Genomic DNA, 25,460 nt, shown 5'->3' on the forward strand with positions numbered 1-25,460 from the left:
GATCAATTTATCCTTATCCTTAATGTATAATGCCCATCCTCAGTTTACTTGTTTAAAGGAGAAATAAAAACAGAATCGTTTCTTCATGTGTGAAAAGCTGAAGACTTGGATAACAGATTTTAAAAATTTTTTAAAGGCTGTTATGAAAACAGCCATTGCTAGAACTTCCAACAAATACAATTAAAACTAAAAAAGAAAAAAAAATTAAATGAAAGGAAATGTAGTATGTTTTATTCACAGCCTAAAACAAATTTATCAAGTAAATCAAAAAAGTGGAATCCACATATGGATTGTGAAAAGCAAGACCAAGCAAAATATTTGAGGAGCTGTTTGGACATGATTTCTGATATGGTTTCTCAGAAAAAATTTTATGGTGACTGGCCTGATTATCATCATGCTATTAATGTTGGAAATTAAAATTTGAAGGGTGCCTGGGTGGCTCAGTCAGTTAAGCATCCAATTCTTGATTTCGGCTGAGGTCATGATCTCAGGGTCGTGAGATCAAGCTCCATGTTAGGCTCTGCACTCAACAGGGAGTCTGCTTGAGATTCTCTCTCTCCCCCTCTCCCTCAAACCATCCCCCAGCTTTCATGCTCTCTCTCTAAAACAAATAAATCTTCAAAGAATTAAAATCGGAGATGTACAAAGGTTATATTTCATTCTTATAAAACAGTACTGTCAGTTTGGATGAATACAATAGCCCATTAGTATAGGCACTGCTTCAGGGTTGCTTGCCTTATTTTTTTCCTTCCAACAAGAACACAAATTTACCTTTTAAATAATTTCACACGAAAAAGAAGGGGCCCCTCTTTCAATTTCACTTAAAATACAGAAGATAAAAACTATAATAAAACATTTTTCTAGATCTTAGTTGCTATGGCAAACTGGGAACGTTTTCTTGGCTATTAAAAATGCTGTTTTGGGGCCAAATGGGTGGCTTAGTCCATTAAGTGTCTGCGTTCGGCTCGGGTCATGGTCCCAAGGTCCTGGGATCAGGCCCTCCCATTCCCTCTGTCCGCCCATGCTCTCTCTCTCAAATAAATAAATAAAATGTTTTAAATAAATTTTTTGAAAAATGCTATTTTGGACAAACAGACATTATGGACCAGCTCATTGGTAATTTAAAGCACAAAGAGGCTATATTTGTTTTGTATGCTCAATAAACTTGGAAAAAGGTGAAGGCATAAATTATATAAGCAAACGCTTTCATGTAGTAAATTTAAAATTACTGTATAACTACATATACTTAATACATCAAATTGTAACCTTGCACACTAAAGAAATATTCTTAGCGCAATGCTTTAAGTACAGGTGTGCTGTGTGTGTTTGCAAAAGCAATAAAGAAAAGTATGACCTTCTAAAAGAGACAAATTAAAGGACTATTATGAATATATGTTTGCAGTCAACAGTACACTCTTCAGTGCCAAATTAGCCTTGCAAGCTGGCTGCATTACTTAGCACTCCCTTCACCATGCAGTTTCCATCTCCTTCCTCTGTACAGACTTTCTAGTGGCCCCTATGATGGATTCATGCAATAAAAAGTGGCACTTAAAGCACAGTCCTATCCAACCCAGAGCACAGAAAACAACACTGGGTTCTCTGGTCCTCCTGGGTTTACCCTAGTTGTCTTATAACAAAGAAGTACAAAGTCTGTAGATTCTTTTGTACAAGCTTCTATCTGGGATAAGAGAAACTTGATAAACAACTGTGCTTCTATTCCAAAGTGGTTGCTTAATAAAACATACCTTGTTTCTTCCAGTCATTCAACAAATGCATACTGATTACCTACTACTCTATTTAATTTCATTCTACAGGTCTGCTGCTAGCATACTCCCACCACAAAACAATCACCAAGATCAAGCTTACAGGGGATTTCATAGGAGCTACCTATAGATGATTCTGCTTATATTTCTGTTAAGAGCAATAAATGATAGAAAAGAAACATTAATTCCATAAAGGAAATAATCTATTTGGAACACATCAGTCAGCACTTTACCAATAAAATAAATAATATATAGCAACTAGATAGCTAAACCAGTCACAATGGAGGAAGTCATGTCACCCCCATCTAAGATACCAAAAGCCAGGGTCAGATTCGGAAAATTCTAATTTTAGTTGAAAAGCCACATTGGAAATTCACTAAGAGTCTGCATCTGAACAAGTGCAAGTGCTACCAGTAAAACAAAGAAGCATTTGCATTTTTCACAGTTTTCCTCAGCATTATTGAACATCCAGACATAATACCATAATCCTCTAAGGACAGTGTACAATAAAGCTAAGCACCCCCTCCCCCAAAGAGCCCTCCCTCATGGGCATTTACCGTATCAAAGCAAAAATAATACAACAAAGGCATCAGAGGGTTCTTATAACAGTATTATTAGTATTCGAACACTGTTTATCAGTTTGGCCTTTTTCCTGAATTCTTAGCAGGGCTGGACAAGTACTACGTGTCGTAATACAGGTCCTAAGAACCTCAAAATGTACTTGGGTAATTTTTTTCTTGGTCCAGGAGTTAAATTCTAACTGAAAGAATATTTCGCAGAAAGTGTTGTTGTTGTTGTTGTTTTTTTAAAGGACTTTTCATTAGACAGGGCCACTTACCTGCTAGCAAGACTGAGCAATTCATGTTTATCTGCTACAGCTGACTTCTTCTCAAGCTCCCACATTAGGACGTTGATCAGATGTGAGTTTTTAATTACAATCGGCACTTCTTCAAACATGTGCTCAAAGGTGATATTTCCCTTTTTCAATCTGTGAAGCGTGTTAAAAATACTTTAGTCTGGTGGTCAGAAGTAAGTGTTAAATTGACTATTTCATACATCTTTCCCTAATTACAGGCCCTCTCCAGGATCTCTGTTTCATTAGCACTCTTTTAAAAAAAAGAGAGAAACTAGTTTTACAGAGTCAAGCTGAAGCTGAATGATATGAATAACACTGAAAACAATCCAAGTTTGAGCTATAAAGTCCCAAAAACAAGATTCTTGGCAGAAGAAACTAGTCTTTCTTTATAATCAGGTATCTTCAAAATTTCATTGATACTAAAATGTAAATGTCATGGGAAATTATGTTATATAACTTCTATCTAAAACATTTAAATAAATAGCTGGAAAAGAGAAATACTGCAGTTCTTGGAAAGTTCCATTTTAAAAGTCTACCAAACTAAAGAAATTAACAACTAGCAGAACACTCACAGTATATCTTATAGTTCAGAATACAGCAAGAAAACAGTTTCTCATAAGTTAGTTTTAACTACCATACCCAGGAGTTGTTCATGAGTTAGGTTTTAAAATTTTTTGCAACCTAATTTCTTAAAAAGCTATTGGAAAACTAGCAAAAACCTGTCCCAAAGCTGCTAACTTTAATAAGAAACCAAAATCCCCTTAATTAACAGAAAATGAAAGAATTCTAATTTTCAAAAAATTTTAACATAAATATTCCAATGCTATTATGAAAAATCATAAAACAGCTTTACCAATTAATTCTGTGCATATCTATCACCCATAAAATTTCCAAAATGCCACATTCCTTACTGATACCTTAAAATGTTTGTCTTTCCCAACCCCACCTGCATGAAATAGGACTCAGAACATAAGACATATCTCACAATTATCCTGACACAGAGCTCAGTATGACAGCCACTGGTCACTCATCCCATTCTCTCTTTTCTTAATCATTTATATCTTCAAATCCAGTAGCTATTTAATTCCCCCTCCAACTGAATTCATACACAGTGTGAACAACAGATGAGACATTCCATAAAGAACAGTTTAAACATGGAAAGGGAGAAATCAAGAGGCACTCGGCCATGCAAAACTCTTCTACAGTCCACATGGCAAAAGCATTACCACACCACCACCACCAAGGATTCAATAAATGTGTGGCAAACTACAATCTTAAGAGGAAAACAGCCAATACTTTACCATACGCCTCACAGGCCCCCAAACACTTACGCTTCAGGAGAAAAATCCTTCTCTTTACAAACTTCCATCAGTTTAGGAGTCAGTCTGTATGCTTTCAGCGAGAGAGACCCTTGGGCAGTTTTTATGGGATCTCAAATAAGGAAAAGAGAAAGAAGTTACTAACACTTTTGTTACTGCCAGTGCTTTGCTTGAATGACACTGGTTCTAGGCACACTATTACTAATTGTACAATCTTTGCAAAATGAAGATCAAAATAAATGATCAGAACTCAGTCTGAAGCAGATTCAAATCATATAGCAAATAGTTAAGTGAAAAAACATAGGAACCCTATCATCCTACTTGTAATAGGTAGAGTAACTTCCTCCCTAAGGTAAAAACAGAAGATTCAAAATGCAGTTATTTTTAAACCTATTCGTCTGCTTGATCGAGAAATCTTGATGAAAATTAAACATCTCCTATGTTCTGTCCAGCTTATATTCATCTTGTATAATTAGAAGAAAAATATTAATGAATATTAAATATGAAAATACACCATGTACTTGTGTAATTCAGTGGACTAATTTAAATGAATGGCCCTGTGAACAAAAGTTTATCCATCCTAGTAATCATTGTCCAATTTTTTTAGTTAAAAGAGATTCTAAAAATGACTAAAAAGTGCTATCACAAAAGTGTCTTTTTAGTTTCAGAGAAACTTATTTGGTCAAAACTAGCTGCTTACACACTCCATGAGTAAGGGAGCTTAGCACTTGCTGCATGATAACGGCTCCGGCATGCCAATATTCGCCTAAAACCTGTGTTAACATTCATGTTGTCTGAAACTTAACACAGTGAAACTTTTAGCAATAGGTGATAAAATGAAAACCAAAATAGATTGAAACAAGTGGAAAATTCATCAAGGTCTGATGATGCAATGTTTCCAGCCAATATAAGTACACTTTAACAACTTGTTCTTTACTGTAATCCAATTGTTAACATACTGAAACAATTTTGGGGCAGCTCATAAGATTGATCGTATTCATTAGTATTTTTTCTGACAGATACTCAGGACGTTACATTTACTTCTCAGCTGGAAACTATATGCAAGTCTGCCAGATATGGCAAACTGTGAGTGTTTGGGGAGGGGGAAGGCTATAAAGCTGTTAAATTGCCTACAGTTCTGATACAGCACAGAACATCTGGTCTGGAGAGCTTGAGGAAACACCATTAAATAGGCCGAAAAGAAAAAAATCTTTGTGCTAAGAAACAGTCCAGGTTTTGTACGCTGCTGTCAGAGGTATAAAAAAACTTGGCACACTGTGTTATGATTGGTCAGTCACGTACAGAGCCAGACACTCTAGCAATTGGGGTTTGTTAGACATCTGGTCTAGTTCCACCAGCCCCTTCAAATGAGGGAGGGGAGATGGAGGAATAAAAATGAAGCAGCTACTCCAGCATTCCAAAATGTACACATCAGGGCTCTGATAGCAAGAAAAATAAACAGAAAGAAGGAAACCCTGTCTAGACTTAGCTGCTGCTGAGGCTGCTGCAGAAACAGGGTTGGTATTTACTTGAGAAGGCCTGCCAGGCTGCTCTTAGAGGCAAAAAGACAGAAAGCAAAAATAGTAGTAATAACATTAAGGGAAGAAAAGAATAATAAAGGAAACTCCTACTAACCGTAAATGAGAACGACAGATTCTTCAATGGCATGCTGGTAACTGAACTGAGAATCCAGGAGTGCTCGGGTGACGAACGAGCCATAGTACGTGGACTGGTACCAGCCCACGTGGAGGTGATCAATGTTGACATGGCGAAGGCTGCGCATCATTTCCATCTGATACTGGACTAGATGACAGGGACAGAGGGGTAAAAGAAAAACTAATGATGCTACAACAAATAGTAAAAACAAGATTTTTTGGAAATGAATTTTTACACAACCATTTATTAGCTAAAGGGCACAGGTTTCCAGGTTTAAAATTCAATCAGTTCACATATAACAAAAACGAATTTAAGCTTTCAAATCATTTCAAATCACTGAAGCTTTCCTTTTTTTCAATAATGAAACGACCTACTGTAGAAAACTTACTAAGAACACATTAATGCCTTGTTCTAAACAAGAAATTATTTATTAAATGTAGTTTTCACTCATTTCTTAAAACTCTTAAAAAATAGTAAATCTTTAAGAAAAAAATTTGTGTATTTGCTAAACTGGTTGGTTTTAAGACATTCATTTGAATTAGTAAAGTGAGAATACTTATCAAAGTCTCTTTCAACTCAGCTTTTAGAACTGAGAGGTTAAAGTCATCGAGAGAATGGATAGGGAAACAATTAACTACCATATTATTTAAATATGAACAGAATACAAGCTGTAGCTGATTTAAAATATAAGAATTCATTTTTGCCTTCATCTGGTGCCCCCTGCTGCATATGCTAAATTTTAAAAATAATTCTTTTTTTATTTGTATGTTCTTCTGTGTTAAGTAACAGATATTAATTTTTCATTAGTTATATGTTAATCACCATGTATAGAATGAAAAGGCTGAAAGGCTATACTTTCATCAAATTAATGACTATAATGTATAACATTAACTTAAAGCAATATTTCTAGAATAGGTGCAAACTGAGACTATAACAAGTAAAAGATTTTAAGAAGCAATAAAGCCCAATAATGAGTAGCAAGTATGTAATACAGGAGAAAATTTTATAGTCAACATAATATCCAAGCTATTTCTATTATAATGAATGTACAGCTATGTGGAATAAATATATTTGCTTAACTCGGAATCTTACCATTTCATTTTTAAAACTCTCGATCAGGTTTTAGCAAAAGTAAAATGATATGCCTGTGAATTCCTTGGTTATAGCACTACGGTTTTATAAAACAAACAAGATTCAGGATCATGAAGTAAAAAAGAACCTCCCTCAGATGTCACAATCTTATTTTTCAACATTTGTTACTAGGCAAAGAAATTATAAATCTGCTATTCCAAGAACGGTTATAATTCTCATGATAAAATATGGCAGCCAACTTTTTAACTATTCAAGAATTGAGTTTTTTAGTTTTTCTTTTTATATACAATATGATGGCCTCAAGAAGAAGTGGTATAAAATTAATATGATAATCGTATATCAATCACCTTTTACTTAAATTTTTGTCTCTCCAGCACCTAACAGACCAGACCTCCTTCCCTTTAACAGATTCATACACACCAACCACAAAAATATGATACAGAACCATTGCTATGGTTTCTTTCTGCTTTAAAATTCCATCTTTTAAAGTGAAATCACTCTTTTGTCTAATGGAATTTAATCAAATTTAATGCACACAAAGTTCCAATATCACAAGTACAACAGGAGTCAGACTAAATTTACTATTCATTTTAAAGGAGTAGGGAAGAGATGGGGAGAGATTGCCAAGCAATTGATAGTACAAACGTTGGTTGTGTAGGATGATTTTTTAAAATCAGTATTTCCAAAATATCTGCCAATATACAATTTAGGTGTGATATAAGCAGAAGTTAGATTCAGTTTACAACAGTAGGAAAAAAAGAAAAGACTTGGAATCTTGGGATCCAGGTTCTCATACTAGATCTTACATTCTTTTTCTATGGGGAATCTTGCTGTCCAGTTATTGCTCCTTATCCGATGTTCAGCCTTCCCATCTCCAGAAAGATTTGAGAGCACATCACAGTCAAAATGTTTTGACTTCACAGTGTTCGCTGAATATGCTAATTATAAGTAGTAATTTTACTACAAACTAAGCAGAGCCTCCAGCATGCATTGATACTTAAAAATGCATTCCTCTGAAAAAGAGTTGGTAATCTTACTAAGTCACTCCCCAAATAGCCTCAATACATATAATATTATAGCATTTTCAGGATGCAGGAGGTAAAATAAACTTTATGATCAGTAGCAAACCTCCAAATTCCTTCTTCACTCAGAATCTTACCTACTTTACAGCGCCATGGACAAGAATGAAAATAAAGTATTCCTCTCAGGTAGGAAGAGACTAAGGAATAGAAGGCTTGTCTATTGGAGATACCACTGCTCTAGTGTATTCACTTCTTGAGAATTTACAAGTAGAGAGATGAGTTTGCAAGGCTCTAATAAAAACCTATTTTTAAGGTCCCAAGAGTTTTCATATGACCTAAATTAAAATGTAAGGGGTAGGAACAAGACAAGTAAGTTAATAAATTGGTTCTAAAAACCTACAAGGCACTGGAATTTCACTATTGCACAAAAAATATATTCTGGACCTATTCTACATGAAACTCAACTTTAAAAATTAAAAAACACAAAGAATGTTCTCTTGGAGGCATCACACAAAGAAAGATAGGATCTTAAAGGACTGCAAGTGATGGGGCACCTGGGTGGTAGAGTTAGTTGAACATCCAACTCTTTGGTTTCAGTTCAGGTCATGGCCTCAGGGTCATGAGATTGAGCCCCGAGTCAGGTTCCATGTCGGACTTCACACTCAGCATGGGAGTCTGCTCAAAATTCTCTCCCTCTCCCTCTGCCCCTCCTGCTCATGCTCTCTCTAAAGTCAATGAATAAATCTTTAAAAAAATAAAAGGACTGCAGTGACCTGTGAAAAGATGAGCATTGGGGCTCATCTTTGAAGCTGCAGCTTCAAAGTAAAGTTGGGGTACACTGAGGCCCAGTCCTTACCAGGACTATTCATATGAGCCTCCAGTAAGTGCACAGTTCAAAGAGGTAAGTTTAATTCAATTAAAAAAATATACACACATATATATGAAGTGATACGCTTTTCTACTATATACAAACTGAGGAACAAGAAAAACCTCACAGCCAGCCAAGTGAACTGCTTTCTCTGCAGACTTTTCAGTGTGTGTCCTCCCTTCTAATGATGACAAAGACAAGTCTTCTCTTCCTTCACCCACCCAGTGTTTCCTTTCTTTCTCGCCAACCCAAATTTTCAAAAAGCACAAAACCAATCCTGCAAAAGAACCCTCATAAACCTAAGTAAGGATAAGAAATGCACAGCAGACTATCCCATGAAAATGGTCTCAAAACCATGCTCCAGGCAGCTACCACCAAATGATCTGAGCTGCCACACGAGCTAACACCTATTTACCCCTCTGGCCTATGGAAGACACAAGGGAAAAATCGTGACATAGTGATGTGCCAGTAAATTTTATGCAGGAAAGTAAGGATGGATCATTGCAGACTCTAATCTCCCAGGTGAATGCCACTGCTTTTATGGCTATGTAGTTCCTCTCAGGAGTTACACTGGAGGTGGGTACTTAAGGCACACAAGAGACCCAATTCAGCTACAATACTAAGGTAACAGGAGAGAGGAGGAAGCTTTTGCTTTCTGGAAGTGGCTGTGAGAATGCCTTGTCCCAAGCCAGAGGCTCTGGGTGAGTGGGAGATAGAGCCATATTAGCTTTCTCCTGCCCAGCTGTACTCACTTTACTGGGCTGGAGTTGTAAGAGGAAGACATAAAAGATTTGTCTAGGCAGAGATAAGGTTCACCTCTGTCTAGGAAGTGCCTCACACCTCAGAACTCGAGCGAGTAACAGCAAAAAATAAAAAAAATAAAAAAAAACGAGAAGAAAGGAAAAAGAGTACAAAAAGTACTTTGTACTCCTTGATACAAAGTACCACGACTCCCTATTGTTAATGCAGGTCAATGAAATAAGGAGCACTTCCTGGCATCTTTGAGGGTTGGTCTAGGACTAGGCACACTTTCACTTTCGTTCTAAAGTTCTCATATTTAACAAAAAGAAGCCCAAGCAGCAATTTCAACCAATGATATTTGCTTCTGAATTAATAATATTCCTGGGGGAGTTCCCAAAGATGAAGAGCAAGAGGAAAATTGTTTTTGGAGGGGGACGATTTTTAAAACATGGTAATATCCAACAGAAGGGCTTAGATCAGAATTATATAGTGAAAAGTTTAGGAAAGAAATTTTTAATTTTTAAGCATTCTTAGTCTAAAAAGCAAATATCCTACTGACCAAGGAGAAACAGTACACAGCAAATAAATTTCAAAAACAAATTGGTAGTTACTATTAAGCCAACTCAAATTACCAATACAAAAGCTATACTTATTAACATGCAACTGGGGTGGTATACAAAATTTGGAAGGATATTAAAAATGAGCTGAAGTTTTATAAATCTCTTCAACCTCTAGAATTATCTTAATTGGTAAAGCCTCTCCCAAGCAAAGGAGAGCCTGGTTTACAACACTGAATAACTGTTCGAAGTTTGGCACCAGTATATTCACATTCACTTTTTCCAGATATCCTCTTTGCAAAACAGTCAATTTTAAATTGCCTTGAGCTAAAACTGTCTTAACTGAGGCAGGCTGCCCAATAACTATTCCTTTCAAAAATCTACCACATTTGTTAGGCTTTCTCATGTTTTTATCTCCAAATATGAAAACACTGAAAATAATATGTTGTTTTATATTTAAATGCTATATCTGGAGTTACACTGGCAAACAACAAAAAACCTTTAAGAGTTGAGTCCTGAATATCACTGAGAAGAACAAGGAATTAGAAGCTTTTTAGCTCAGTAGAATAGTTAATCAACATTCTTCAATTCCTCACCCTCATCTTTAAAATCGTCTTTTTTATTTTATTATTTTAAGTGAGCCTTACTGAAATATAATCTCTCAGTAAAAAACAAAGAATTGCCACAGTAGGCTAGGCTATGATGAGCTGAAGGCAGAAAGTTAAAGCTGTAACATAGTCCAAAACTCAAGATTAATGTATGTCAGACTAAGGGAGGAAAAAAGGGGTTTTATAGATATCTTATTAGGGAACTTTTAAAAGATAATGTGACCTAATTTAAATTTTAGAAATTAAAGACAACTTAATAGATGTACTGTTTGATTTAATGACTGAATACTATTACTGAATAAATACAAATTATTTTAAAATAAAAATAAATGATAAAATTATATAAAAATACACACACACACAGCCTAGATGCAAAGGACAGAGCTAAACACCAGGAGAGAAACTCGCACTTATTGAGCACTTACTATGTCAGACTTCCTGCGAAGTGGTCTACATATGTTATTTGACTTTATTCCTCACAATAACTCTAATGAGCTAATCACCATTACTGAAAACCCCTTAGAAAAAACTGCTTACCACAGCTTGAAAAGTAGCAGGACTCAATCTGACTTCAGACTCTCTGACTCCAAAGCCCAGGCAACCACTCACAGAATTTCATCTCCTCTTACTGGTAAAGTGTAAATTATTTTTGAGCCAATAAAGCATAACACACTAACACAACAGAAATATACAATTTCTAGATTTTGAGAAAACACAGCTTGTGCACGTTTAACCACTAAATCAACAAATAATTTAGCAATACCAGCAAGATTTTAAGTTAAAAACTACCTAAAAAGATTTGGATATTTAATCCAAGTCCATAGTTATCACAAATATGTAATCAAACTTCTCAACACTGCATTCTACGTTAATATTTGAAATTTACGGCAATACTATGTTGTAACTAAGAACTGGCTTAGATCAAAAATGGCTTGTACAAATACATCAAGTAAGGGAACAGCCACTAGAACTAGTATAAATGCTCTCTGCAAGCAAAGAAACCTACTAAGTTCAATCTAGAGATGTAAATGCTTTAAAAGCAAACAAACAAACAAAACCCCACAACCTGAAACAAATCAATGATTTCAACAAACATGACAGGGAAGTGGAATACATCAAAACTTCCTAGCTGTTTTAGCTCAAGGGCTAACCTAAGCAGGACTTTTAAAAAAATAATTACAAGCTTTTTTCCCAGCAGTAGCATGGGACACCAGTGAGCACTGACAGGCTATGAACTGTGAAGGCTTTGCCTCATTATTTAACAAGACAAACCATTCTGTGCTTTCCTCTTCATATCAGACTTTCTGCCAAGCTGCACATACGTTTCAGGCAGTGTTCAAAGCTAGTAGCAGATGTAGATTTAAGCAAACAGAATGTGCATTTGAAAAAAAAAACTTAAATAAGAGTCTACTTTGGGTGAAGAGAATTATGGAATAACTTCATATTCTCTTCACCCAGTCTGTATCATATATTCATCCTTTTTTTCAATTAATACATCTGTTATTAAGGCCACCCCTGTGAATGCTTAAGGATTCTGGTAACAGTTCATTTTTCACATTAAGTGCCTGATATATATTCTACTCTATCTAGAGTAGAATATGAAAAATACTACTTTTCTTAATAATCTTACAGAAATATTTTTCAATAGTTCATTTGTCCTGGGTGGTTTAATTTCTTCTTTAAAGTGTTTATGAATTCTGACCAATAATTTCTTCTAAATGCCAAGATGAAGATAAGGAAGGGAGGGGGCTATCTTTTAAGACAAGTAAGAGCTTTGAAAACAGGAAATCAGGAGGGGTTTTTTTTTTTGAGGTCTTTATGTGTCTCTAAAAAGTCTTTTATGAAATAAACTGGACTCTTTACAGAAAATAACATGTACATCTTGTACAACCAAATCATGAAACACAACCAAGAGATCTTATTTCTTTGAGGTCATGAAATTTAAAATGTATATACATTTATGCCCTTGGTCATGAAAACACATGCAGGTAACTGGATGACAGAGAGAGCAACTAAGAAGTTAACTATATGTCATCTGAGATCTGTTTATTCAAAGTGAATTCACCTGAATGAGACAAAGGCTATAGATCTCCTTGCCCATCACCTTGAAGAATTCTATCTTGAAGAGCAGCCTGTTGACCACTGCTACCTCTTGCTACAATTATAAGGATGATATGTTAGAAGATCAAAGGAGAATCTCTGGATTCAGAAAAATACATGTTTCATACTAGGTTACAGGCTCTTTCATGAGGACAAGTAATACCTCTGTTATATTTACAGCTATATATCAGGTACTACATTAATTCTGGCCCAAAGTTAAGTACTGAAAATATTCAGAAAAAATAGAGTATTTCAAAAACATGATTGTTGTTAATGTACTAAAAAGGTCACAACTAATAATAAATTATATATATTATATATATACACATATATAAAATTTTATAAATACATAACCATGTTCACAAAGGACATGAATTAGCTTACTTTAAAACATCTAAAATCATCAGTAAATCAGGACTAGGCAAAGTATAAGTTAGAATACGTAAAGTAGAAATTGCAGGTGAGGCAGAGACCCGAACAAAATCAAGTAAACCATAGATATTTTCATTTGAATACACAAATTTGGCTCTGAGCAACCTGGCCATCAAAGCAGTAAGGGAAATATGGTCATTTATATTACCCAAAGGGAGAAAAACATCAGAGCTCAAAGTTGGTAAGACTTTTCCTAGTACTAGTTTCCCTAGTACTAGTACTAGGTTTCAAAGCAAAATTACTGTGCAATCTTTTGAGAAACAGAAGACATTTCTGTAATAGAATAATCACACTTGATTTACCTTTCCTATAAATCTGAGTTTTTAACGTAAAACAAGGAAAGAATGGCCTCATGAGTACTTGTTACAGCAAATAAAACAGTCTATAGAAGAGGAAGAAGGAGGGGGGAAGGAGGAGGGAGGAAAGAAGAAGGAGGAGGAAGAGAAGGAGGAGAAAAGAAAGGGTTGCCAAAATTAATTAATATTTTCATCCCCCGGGGCACATGGGTGGTACAGTCAGCTGCGTGTCCAACTCTTGGTTTCAGCTCAGGTTGTGATCTCAAGGTCATGGGATTGAGCCTCAAGTTGGGCTCAGCGGTCTGCTAAGAGCTTTCTCTCTCCCCTTCTCTCTCTCTCTCTGCCCCTCCCATGCACATATTCGCTTCTCCCTCTAATAAATAAATAAATCTTAAAAGTTTCATCCCTATCAATTCAAATTCCAGTTGTTCGAAAAATAGAATGAGATGTTTTAGCAGTGAGCAGTAAAGTTTCATAATGGAGAACAAATGATCACTTCTGAGAGGTACTGTTTGGAATGTACAAGCAAAACTGTACTGAAACCACTTACTGAGCACCACCTGTGCTGGGAGCCTCATAAAGTTATAGTGACACCATTTTCTAAAAAGTGCCCTCTTCAATATGGCTGCCCAACAAGCTGGTGGTAGTTAATGCACTTATCTCTCTGAGCTTTAATTTCTCCAGCTGGAAAATGGTGATTTCCACTTCCAACCATATAATGATGGCAATTTAAAAAATTTACCTCCAGCCCACATGGCTTTGTGCTTACTGAGCATTTCAGGAGAAAGTCCCATAGATACTACACACTATAAACATATACACTGACTTTATCCATCCCACCCAAAAACCCTAATCTTGACCACATTGCTCATATTCAGCTTATATAGCTATCTACTGTCTGAACTTGTCTCAAATTTATTTTCTCCAAGGCATTTAGAATGTTTCTTAAAGATTTATAAATGACTTGGGAAAATGTTCATGAGATGCTACTAGGAAAAAAGGCAGAATATAAAACTATAAACCATATAAATGCCAATATGTGAACAACCTTGGTTCCTCCCTCCTTGTAGTAGGAAAGACTAGGAAGAAATATGCTAAAATGGTAATGGCAATAGTTCTCCAGGGAGTGACATCATACATGATTTTTGTTTTCTTACTTATTCTTGCCCTTATTTTCCATGTTTTCTGGCAAAAGAATTGTGCAATACATATGACATTAAAGGCATATATGCAATATGTATCAAAAGAATTTTCTACTGCTGGCTAACTGGCCTACATTTACCATGCTTATCAAATAACCTGGGTACTGGGGGATCCCTGGGTGGCGCAGCGGTTTGGCGCCTGCCTTTGGCCCAGGGCGCGATCCTGGAGACCCGGGATCGAATCCCACATCGGGCTCCCGGTGCATGCAGCCTGCTTCTCCCTCTGCCTGTGTCTCTGCCTCTCTCTCTCTCTCTCTGTGACTATCATAAATAAATTTAAAAAATTAAAAAAAAAATAAAAAAGAATAAAAAATAACCTGGGTACTAGCACTCCTAAATTATGGGAGCAGGGAATAGAACAAGTTTCCAGACTACTCAGAATCTAAAGTAGCCAACCTGGTCTAAATACAATCTGCTCTAGACTGAATTATGACCCACTTAAAATTCTTATTTAAAGCCCTAACCCTCCAAGGTGATGGTATTTAGAGATGGGGTCTTTAGAAAGTAATCAGGTTCAGTTGAGGCCAGGAGGGTAGAGCCCTCACAATGGGATTAGTGCCCCGTAGATACAACAGGAGGAGACACCACAGAGTCGGCTTTCTCCCTTTCTCTCTCTCCCCATCTCCAACCACAGGCAGTATGGACTACCTGTGCCATGTGAAGTCACAGTGAAACGTGCCAGCTCTGTAGCACCCTAATCTTGGACTTCTAGTCTCCAAAACTGAGAAATAAATTCCTATTGTTTAAACCACCAGTCTATTTTATTTTGTTACAGCAGCTGGAGCCAAGACACCATCTTTAACACATAGCAGTTGTATAACCTACACAAAATTATTTTGGCCTAGGTCTGCTCTGTTGTAAAATAAGAGGGAAAACAGTACCTACTTTAGAAAGTAGTTAACCTCAAGAAGAATTAAATAGGTCTTCACCATCACCTATTATTCAGAAATGCTACTTAGAATTGAGAAGTCATGGCACTTATCTACAGTGAAGGAAAAGGTTTTGGAAAATTGGATTTGATTAACTTGGTCTCCAAGTGTTATATAAACTCTCTTTTGCCCATTTCCATATCAGGAGTAGGAGGGAATGAGGAAAACAGAGAAGGAGGTTAGAGGTTGTATGTGTGACTACAAAAAAAAAAAAAAAGAGTCTATGAATCTGTAACATCCGTTTCATGAAACTGAATTCATATGTACAAATATGAATATGATCAAAAAACAATCTAGCATGAGAAAAGATTATTAAACCAAAAAAATTACTTCTTAGTACTAAAACTATAAGCTAATTATATTCTGCACAATAAAGAACAGATTCAATAAAGAAAGAGACAAGCTACAGAAATTAGATTTCAAGAAAAGGTAATCTTGGGTGTTCTATTATTACTGTGTATATAACAATATAATTGCATTGTACTATATAAGTTTCTATCTCCTGATTCCATTTGCAACTCTTCCAAAGAAAGAAAATAAGTCCCCTGTCCCCTCCCAACAGGTGACTTTAAAAACAACACAGAATGCAGGTGGGGATCGGAAGGAAGAATGAGCATAATGACAGCTTACATGGGAATTAGGTAAAGGCTACTAGAAATACTGCCACTCCAAGTAAAATAGTAAACTCAATCAGATATAGCAAACAGCTTTATAACATGCCCCTATTGCTTAGAGAGATGATCCACTCCGGCAGCCTCAACTTTCCAAAGATAGGTTCCTTTACCTTCAAACATCATGACAATTTGGACTAGAAAAACAGTACTAAAGATGCCATAAGAAGAAAGCCTAAGGGGCCTAGTCTTTGAAGAATATCCCTAACTACTAACTAAAGAAGGGAAAGCTGGCAAAAATGGCAAATGACCAGAGTTAGGTTAGGAAAGGCAAACAATTTCCTATGGATTACTTAAATCCACTCTCCATTCACCTGTTTTGTGTGTGTGTGTGTGTGTGTGTGTGTGTGTGTGTCCCTCACCTCTTTCCCCACACGCTCTGCTTCGTCCAAACTTACTTTTATAGGAAGGAGAAGGAACATAAGAGTTCTATGCTGAGAAAATGATCAAGCAGAAATCCTTATGGCAGCCACAATAAATCTGAGGTTAGAAAACCCATGGCTTATTTTTAATGAGGCCATGTTGCCTTTCCTGTTACAATCTCCTTTTCCCAAAACCATATGCACATGTACTCTTGTAAAGAGAAGATCGAAAGCTTTCACTAAATTTTCAAAGGGATTCAAGATCCAAAAGATAAGTAACCAGTACTGAGATGCCATGGAGGACAGGCCAAATGTGGTCCCACCTAGGGATTACCACTCCTCTCTATGTATGTGGGGAGAGGAGAAGGGGCTAGGTGTGAAGCAATAATCGATTCACTTTTAGGGGTAGCCAAACAGCAGCACAAACAGCAATGAGATCACTAAAGATAACACTATCCAGAAGAGTAAGAATGGCAGGCCAAAGGACCAGAGAAAACACCAACTTTCAGCAAGATACTCAACAATGTCCTTCCTTGTCCTACCAAGACCAGGAAGTCCACCATGGAGAAAGCTGGATGGAGGCTTCACCTAAACTAATCTGTGACCAAGACTAGTAATTCCCAAAATGGCCAAGAGAAAACATGCGCTTACCCACACAGCGACAGTGCCTTACAAGCTAAAACTGTTCTAAAGGCAGGGAGGGAGTTGTGATCCTAAAAGAGAAATAACCCTTCTCTATTTGGGAAGAATACACATTTTGGGGGGAGAGGTTGGTCTCCACCAAAAATACTATATTCTAAAAACCAATCATATTCTGCTATGATACAAATGTACCTTGGCAATACAGCTCTACAGACACACACTAACACTAACACCATGCTCAGGCAACTCAGCAACCCTGTTATCTTTTAGAGTTTTTACAGAGATCTCTACATGCCATTACTGAGACATATCTAATCAGCTGTCCTATGTAACCTGAAGCTCCTAAAGATGTTTTTCTATGGAAGGCCTCTTGGATTAGTGAGGAAGATGAAATACAGTGTGTAGGAGGAAGCAAAAATCATTGAAAAGCAAGAAAATTACTACAGAAAGATGTTGGAAGGCTACAAAACAGACCAAATAATTCTCTTCCGCAATTGGCAGGCAAGATCCTGCCAGATGTTTGAAATAGAATTAACCTCTATGGGCTACACTGATAGAAATAAACTGCATAACTATAAATAAATAAATATCTAGGGAAGCATAAATAACTATCTAGGAAGGGCTATCTTTGTTTTACTTTCTCTGAATTTGTTTCAGATTATTTCTCCCACCCCACCAAAAAAAAAAAAAAAAAAGCTGTCCCTCACAGCAGTGTCCATAGATACTGAGAGCTCACAACTTATGCCAAGGCTTTTGAAATTATGCCAAAGGCAAACCAAACAGTATCTCCTTAAAAAGCTGAGTTTAATCAGAGTATTTGCAATGTTTCAAAGCATTTTCAAACTAGGTAATATTACCTTAACAACAACAAAAACTCTCTTTCATCTCCCAAGGGTGTGTGTATGTATGTGTGTCTGTGTGTTTGTGTGTGTCTATGTGTGTATATATATGTATGTATGTGTTTGTACAGACACACATTTTTTTCCCTTGCAGAAAAGATTACAATAGTCAGTTAGATAAAGGCATTATAAATGGCTTACAGATGTTTCCTCCTCATATTCTGGGGGAGAAAAATCTTAAACAGTAAATTCACACATTCATCTCTTCATATATTCATACAAGTATTTATTCTGCCAGACTTTTAGGTGCTGTCCAGCACTGGGCAATGAAGACAGAAAGGTTCCTGCAGCTGACATTCTAGTAGAGAAGAGCAGATATGACACACACAGTGATGGCCAGCATTCCTGGATCTACACAAACGCTTAAACATTCCCTAAAGAAAATATCTGGGCAATCCTATATAGTTCTCTGCACATTTAAAATGAAGAAACTATCTCTGTTAATAACAACCAGGAAATCAAGTTTGGGAGTCAAAGACCTGGCTTCTTACTCTGCCAAATAATGCAGTGCAAAAGAATATTCGCAGGCTGAGAAAAACAGGAGACCTGAATTCTATTTTGGCCTTGCCAGTAAATACAATAAAATAAAGCAGGGGAAAGCCTCCAAGTAACCAAACTGTCCTTAAAAATACAGTTTTAAAACCATCTAGACTTTATCTCAACTGGAAAAATGATTTGGTTTAATGCTTATCACGTGATAATGATGACAAGAGTTTTAAAGCAAGGACCAGATAAAAATCCTCCAGAAATAAAATTTCATTGTGTTTCTTTGCTAAGCTTTGAAGTTGGAATCAATGATCTCTATAATGCTTTTAGATGCTAATATTCCACAGAGATAAATGAAAAAAAGTCAGCTTCACTAAAAAATATGGTCTAGAAACTCTAACGACAAGCGTAGGTCAGAAGAGCAGGGGGACTAACAAGTATATGTGGGCCCCCCACACAGAAAAAAAAAGGTCTCGGGCTAACCCTGAAGAAGGAGTTTTGAAAGAGGCATCAAATTTTCTTTCTAACACTTATTTCAGACAAATAAGCAGTGGAACAGTGTCACTCAAATTTGTGTCATCTGGTACATCATTTATTGGACATTTGGCACTCATGAAAACCACCAATTTCAAATTTTAAAAAATGTTGTTATCCTAATTTTAGTTATATAAATAAAAGTTTGATTAAAATTAAGAACAATAACAAAACTACTGTATATCTGTGACAGAGATGCTGTGCATGATGTCCAGGGTTTAACACACAACCTGGAGATGGATGATGTGGGTTATAGGTGGTATATCTAAGAGACTTACAGGTTATCAGGAAATGCAACAAGTGTTTTGTTACTGTCAGATGATCCTACATATATATCTGTCCAAGGAACACATTAGGCCTAAAAACTACTATTTCAATTAGGGAAATTCTGGAAACTAGATTTTAACCCTTAATTTTATTAAGCTCTGGAGCTATTCATGTCCTACTGCCATATTTAGATGTAGTTTTTAAAATATGCACAGCAATCTCATCAACTTCTTCCTCAAATAAATTAAAATTATCAAAGCTTAGTAAAGTAGAAACAATCTACTTATCCCAGGATCACAATCTTAAAATTAAAAGTTGTGATTTTTTACTTAATTGTAATGCTAGTTAGGTTACTACATGTTTAGCTAAAATATGCCACCTTTAGCAAATTATTTGAAGAAATGGAAATAGCTTTTATCGGCACTGTCATAAAGAAAGCATAAAAATTTAATGTCAAAGATTCATGCAGACATCTTTCTCCTGCTAGGTAGTACTGGAAAAGCAGGGTCAGATTTCTCATTCAGCATATTCTAAAGACAAACACACTCAGAGGTTTGAAATTTTAATTTCATTACTTTCCCTATTTCCCTCCATACTAAGCTAAGATTAGGAAACAACATTATTTTATGAAATCAAAATTCCACTGAATACAAAAAAAAGGAAAGAGGGCTGGCAATTTTAATTCTTAGACATCATTGATTAAAAAAAAATGCAACCCACTTTCATTGATGTTCAGGTACAAAAAAGGGAGGATATGGGAGGAAAATTCTAGAGTCAATGAAGCTGTTCCCTGTAAACAAAGTGGTGTGTGGGTGAGCACTGTGGTAACGCCCTTTTCTTGCTAAAAACAAAACTGTATTCTATTCACCAGTACTGATCCTAACATACTTTTTTCCAGACTGTATCACAGCTCACAAAATAATTGTTAAAGAAAACTCTCCCCTCTTCAATAATGGATCTTCCATGATGAGCAAGAAAATTACCTAGCACTTCTCTTTTATAGAAGAACAACATACATGTTAGGTTAGAAGAAATGCTTCTGTGCATATCAATTGTGAAGCTGAATGAGTATTTAGTAACATGAACATTTAAAACAGTGTTTTTACATACAGTATCACTTGTATTAAACAACAGTATTTAACATTTTGTTAAAGAAACAACATAACTACTCTTTGTTCCCAAACATAGTATTTGTCATGAACTCTGCAGCTGTTTTATAAGGTTCACTGCAACAGTGTGACTTCTGCTTGTCTGTGCTTTAAAAGAAAGTACTGCTATGAATGATGCTCTGGTAGTCGGGATTTGACCATTCTTAGCTACAAAATTCATTATTTTTGGAAATAATTCTTTGGAAAGTATTATTTTAGATTTGTACTGGAAAAAACTTTATTGATTTAAAAAATATGTCACTGTAGTTTTTTTTAAACACACAAATGTTCTGATGGCATTATGCCACCACTTGAAAAAGTTTCATAAGTGACTAAAAACTTTGGGGAAAAGGGGGGAAATGACTCAAGAAGTCAATAAAACCTATTTTCAGGCAGCCACAGTAATAATAATTGTGTCACAGTAATTCCTAATTACTAAGCACCTATTATTTCAATCAATTAATCAGACACTCCCCATATTTCATACTAAGATAGGTCTTAGTTTTTTTTCATTTGTCACATGAGTAACTTGTTCATAAAAAAGGCAACCACCAGTACTCAAAACTAGCCTTTCCCAGCTACCAAATTCACCTTCTTTTCAATATGACATAAAAATGCTTATGTCCTATAACTGATTCCTCTACTAGAAATCAGCAATAAGATTATAATTCACATTTTTGGGGGGGGGGGGAGTTGTTATTAAGAGGTCATAAAAATTTTTGAACTACCCAATATGTCTGGTGACAGGAACATTTAACTATGGTATGTTCATGCCTTCAAGTGTTTACAGTACAGCTTTAACAACGATGGTGAAGATCATTTAATAACACAATATGATCTATGATGTGAGACTGATACAAAAGGTAGAAATACTAAAATTAAAATTTTTAGACATTTTAAATTTTAAAAAGCATTCTAAATTGAAGGAAATATACCAAATTATTAACAACCACTGTTAAAACTATAAGATGAATATCTTTTCCTATTTTCCAAATTTTCTAAAATATTCTATTGCCTTTTTATAATTCAAAAAACAGATTTTAAAAAGGAAAACTTAGCAAGAACTAAAAGTTCAAACAGAGTACATTCTGTTCTTTAATTCGTAACAAAATTCACATGCTCACAAAAGTGATAGTTAAGTTTAAAGATACAGATAAGATAGGGAGAGAAAAAGCAAAAGAAAGATGCAAGAATTTGAGGAGTTCAGCAACAGAAGCATTTCAAGAGGTAAACCAGATGTTCCTATGGAATTGCAGCAGAGGGTCTAGGAGACAGAAATTCGAAATGTCAAAGGCTACATTCAGATCAAAGAGCATAAAGTAGGGTCCATTTACTACAGAATTGTCCATTACACTGAAGGGATCAAGCCACACTAAGCTCTCAGCAAAACGCAAAATTAAAATCAGTTGAAGGCTGTTGAGTAAGAAAGTACTGGAAAGATGAGAAGAATGCTTCCTCAAGCATTTCATCGGGGAAAGGAAGTTTAGCAATCAGGTCGAAACACAGAGGTCAAAAGCATAATTTAAGTGAACAGTGTCTCATCTGAGACAGTAAAAAGTTACTAACGATAATTAGCAAATATCCACTTTATTTGATTTCACTGCCACCATGTCTTTCTCTCCAAGCATCTCTCTCCTGTTTTACTTTTATATAGATTAGGCAATGTTACAGATACTTTTCTCTAAGGACTTCTCAAAACCAGATTAAAAATATTCTTTAAAAAGATATTCCTGCCTCCAGAGGCAGCACAGTTCAAATGCCCTCAAGAGACAATTCACAGGTTACACTTGAAGAGAACAGAAGGTGCATACTCTTGTTAAATTACTCATAATAGGTAAAAAGTAAAAATTATCCTAAGTGTTTGGTCTGTATCTAATAATTTTACCGTCCCTACAAAATTAAAATGGAATTTTCACTAAAGATATGCAAAGTGGTAGGAATCCACCTGAGCAGGAAATATTTCATGTCTTGGGAATCAAAGTCTTACCTTCCAATTGCCTGTTACTTCTATTCAACAACCTAATCAAGAGAATCTACAAAAAATAAAATATTGTGGAATGTTGCCTGCTATAGTTGTGATGCATGAACTTTTCCTAAGAGACCTTTGCTTAGATGATAATCATCTGGTACTGAATTATGACTAGTACATTAAATGCCTGTTCAGAGAAATTAACTAAACTTGCATGAATATTTAAGGTCAAAACGTATCAGTTCCCACCATCTACTAAACAATAACATTTTACAGATGGCATCATAAAACAAAAACTTCAATAGATACCTGCTCTCCTATCAGAAATAAAAGCAGATAGAGCCACACATCACGCAGTAAATAGAATGGCTTTTCTTGTCTCAGTGCCCTATATGTATCCTTAGTATGAGAGATTAATTTGCCTACTTTACACCTGACTGTTAACTTCATTTTTGAGCTTCACTTGTTTATATATAACTGTGCTTAGGCAGCCAAAACAAAATACCATATACTGGGTGGCTGAAACAACAGAAATTTATTTTCTCACAGTTCTGGAGGCCGAGAAGTCCAAGATCAAAGTGCTGGCTCCTCAGGTTCCTGGTAAGAAAGAGCCTTCTTCCTGGCTTGCCCTACTTCTCCCTGTGTCTTCACATGTCAGAGAAATGAACACACACGTTCTCCAGTATTTCTTCTTGTAAAGACCAAATTATATCAGACTATGGCCCGAGCCTCAGCATTACATCTAACTCTAGTTACCTCCCAATGGCCCTATCTCCAAGTATCATCACACTGGGAGTTAGGGCTTCAACCTATAAAATTTGGAAGACACAAATAACATATAAATTTTGTTAGTCCATAACAATTTCTATTTCACTTTCTCAATTTGGCTATGGTGTGTCTGCACAGGGATGGATGACATAAACTAAAAATGTTTAAATCATGAAGTTTTTAAATAAAAAAACTGTTGATGTCAAAATATTCATAGAAAAGACGAAAAGGAAACAATAACAAAACTGAGCAAAAGCAAAAAACAATCTCCAGCTATAATTAAGTTGCTGTTTTGTAAATGCTAAGGTCAAAACTAGCACTGAGTGATTTATATAACCATGCAAGTTACATATGTTGAATTGTTTTTTAATTATAGCTATCTTTATTTTTTTAAAGCCACAAGATGACTATATAGCTTCCACTGATTGGTAGCCTACACACTTCTCATGTATTTGTGATAATCCTCCAAACAGTTCTATGATGTGGGTACTATTATTACTCCCATTTTACAGACAAGGAGAGTATAAGCATTGTCTACTACAGTAGTACAATTTTAAAATACAGAGTTCAAAGGAATAAAATATGATCTGTCTCTAACTCCTTATCTGGAAAAAACTTAATCACAAACCTGTAAACTTTCATTTGATTATTAATAAAAAGAGCCTGTCTCTGTTCTGTTTTAATCTTAAAGAGAAGCTATTATGCTACAACCACTAGAGAGAGCCAAGATGAAACTGGGCGGAAAGGATCAAGGTCTCACCAGATAGAAGTCTTATAGACACTAGAGCTTTTTCCAAAATATTTGATTCAAAATAGAAAGAACAGAGAGTGTATCTTCTGAAATAATACACCTACTTTAAAACTATTCTTGCTCAATCTCCCCTAAAGTGAAGATGTATAATGAACACAAAGTTTCCAAAAGAGAAGTCATGGTGACTTTTCCCTTTTCTCAATTAATACACCTTTTAAAATTACTTTGCCGCTATTCTATTCCTACCATTCCAAAGAAACAAGATGATGCATTTTTCCTTAGATACTACTGCTACTTTTACAAAACAGCACTCCTTAATGTTACATAAAACTGCTAGGCCATTACTGATGGGAAGGAAAAACAAAGAAATTTGGAATATCATGAAATCTTTTCCAGACTCAAAATTATGACTAGTGCTAAAATTCAAAGACTGAAGGAAATAGATAAGAAAATAATTCTTTTGAACTGTAAGCATACACTACAGGAAGTATGCATAGCATGAAAACAACACAGCATTTTACAGTGTTTATAAATCAACATCCTGCAGATGTTATGATTAAGAATATTCACAATTTGTTCAATTATAAATTGTTTTAAATTGTCAAATTAACAAGAACTCATATCTGCTTCAAATGCTCTTTTGGAAGGAGTATGCAAATCATAAATATATGCAGCACAATCAACAAAGAGTACTACTTTACTACTTAGTTCGTAAAAAGTACTTCTTGAAATATATGTATTTCCCAAACTTTTTCATACAGAATACAATATTGACTAGGAAAATATTTATGAAGTGTAGTTACAGAACAAGTTATTTGATATTATGCAAATCACCCAGTCTTTCAGGTTATAAAAGGCTGTGCCTTTTGTCTCTCTTACTTATAAACAACCATAGTATGTCTAAAATAAACTTAAAATTCTGACTTTTTACAGTGTTTGATACAAGAAACCAGAAGTTTGCCCTAAAGAGAAATGGAACATCTGGTGAAATGTGTAACGTGCCTCAGGATCACATCTGTTGCTAAGGTTAATATTCCAATGTGATAGCTGTAATCTCCAGGCTAAGTGGTAAAGGCATAATGGAGAATAAAAAGGTACTAAAGAAGTACCTTCTTCAGCCACAGAGTGCTTTCTTTTTCTCAAGCAAAATGCTAACAACTGGGCCTCACAGAGTACTCAGAGAAATATTTCTGTAATAAGTACACACTTCAGATCAAAACACATACCTATTCAATAGACTCCTTCTACCATGTGATTGCTGATTACATCCCTCCCCCCAAGTACATTAACCAAGGCATTAATCAAGACAGGATGTATGCTATTTCTTGTCTGTGATTCATCAATCTATTCTGCTTTTATTTTCAATTCACCAATAAGAGAACCTGGGGTAGAAGAAACAGGCAAGGAAAACTAGCAAGTCCAGATAACCAGAGAGATGGTATTATTAACTCAAAAAAGGCTGCTTTCATAAGCACACCATGCTTAGCAGCCTTTCTCCTCCATTTACTTTTACCTTTCAATT

General features: G+C 35.6%; 1 protein-coding gene across 1 annotated transcript in view; it reads right to left on the reverse strand.

Annotated features, from left to right (window-relative positions):
- EIF3H (eukaryotic translation initiation factor 3 subunit H) overlaps positions 1-25,460 on the reverse strand; it is a 94,267-nt gene that overhangs the window by 8,101 nt on the left and 60,706 nt on the right. Inside the window, exons 3-5 of the mRNA XM_055314381.1 lie at positions 5,574-5,741; positions 3,951-4,050; positions 2,602-2,751 (exon numbers count right to left, since the gene is read on the reverse strand). Of these exons, the coding sequence (XP_055170356.1) occupies positions 2,602-2,751; positions 3,951-4,050; positions 5,574-5,741 (418 nt within the window). The remainder of the gene's footprint in view (positions 1-2,601; positions 2,752-3,950; positions 4,051-5,573; positions 5,742-25,460) is intronic.

This window comes from Nyctereutes procyonoides, unplaced genomic scaffold, assembly GCF_905146905.1.
Source record: "Nyctereutes procyonoides isolate TBG_1078 unplaced genomic scaffold, NYPRO_anot_genome, whole genome shotgun sequence".
NCBI classification, from domain to species: Eukaryota; Metazoa; Chordata; class Mammalia; order Carnivora; family Canidae; genus Nyctereutes; species Nyctereutes procyonoides.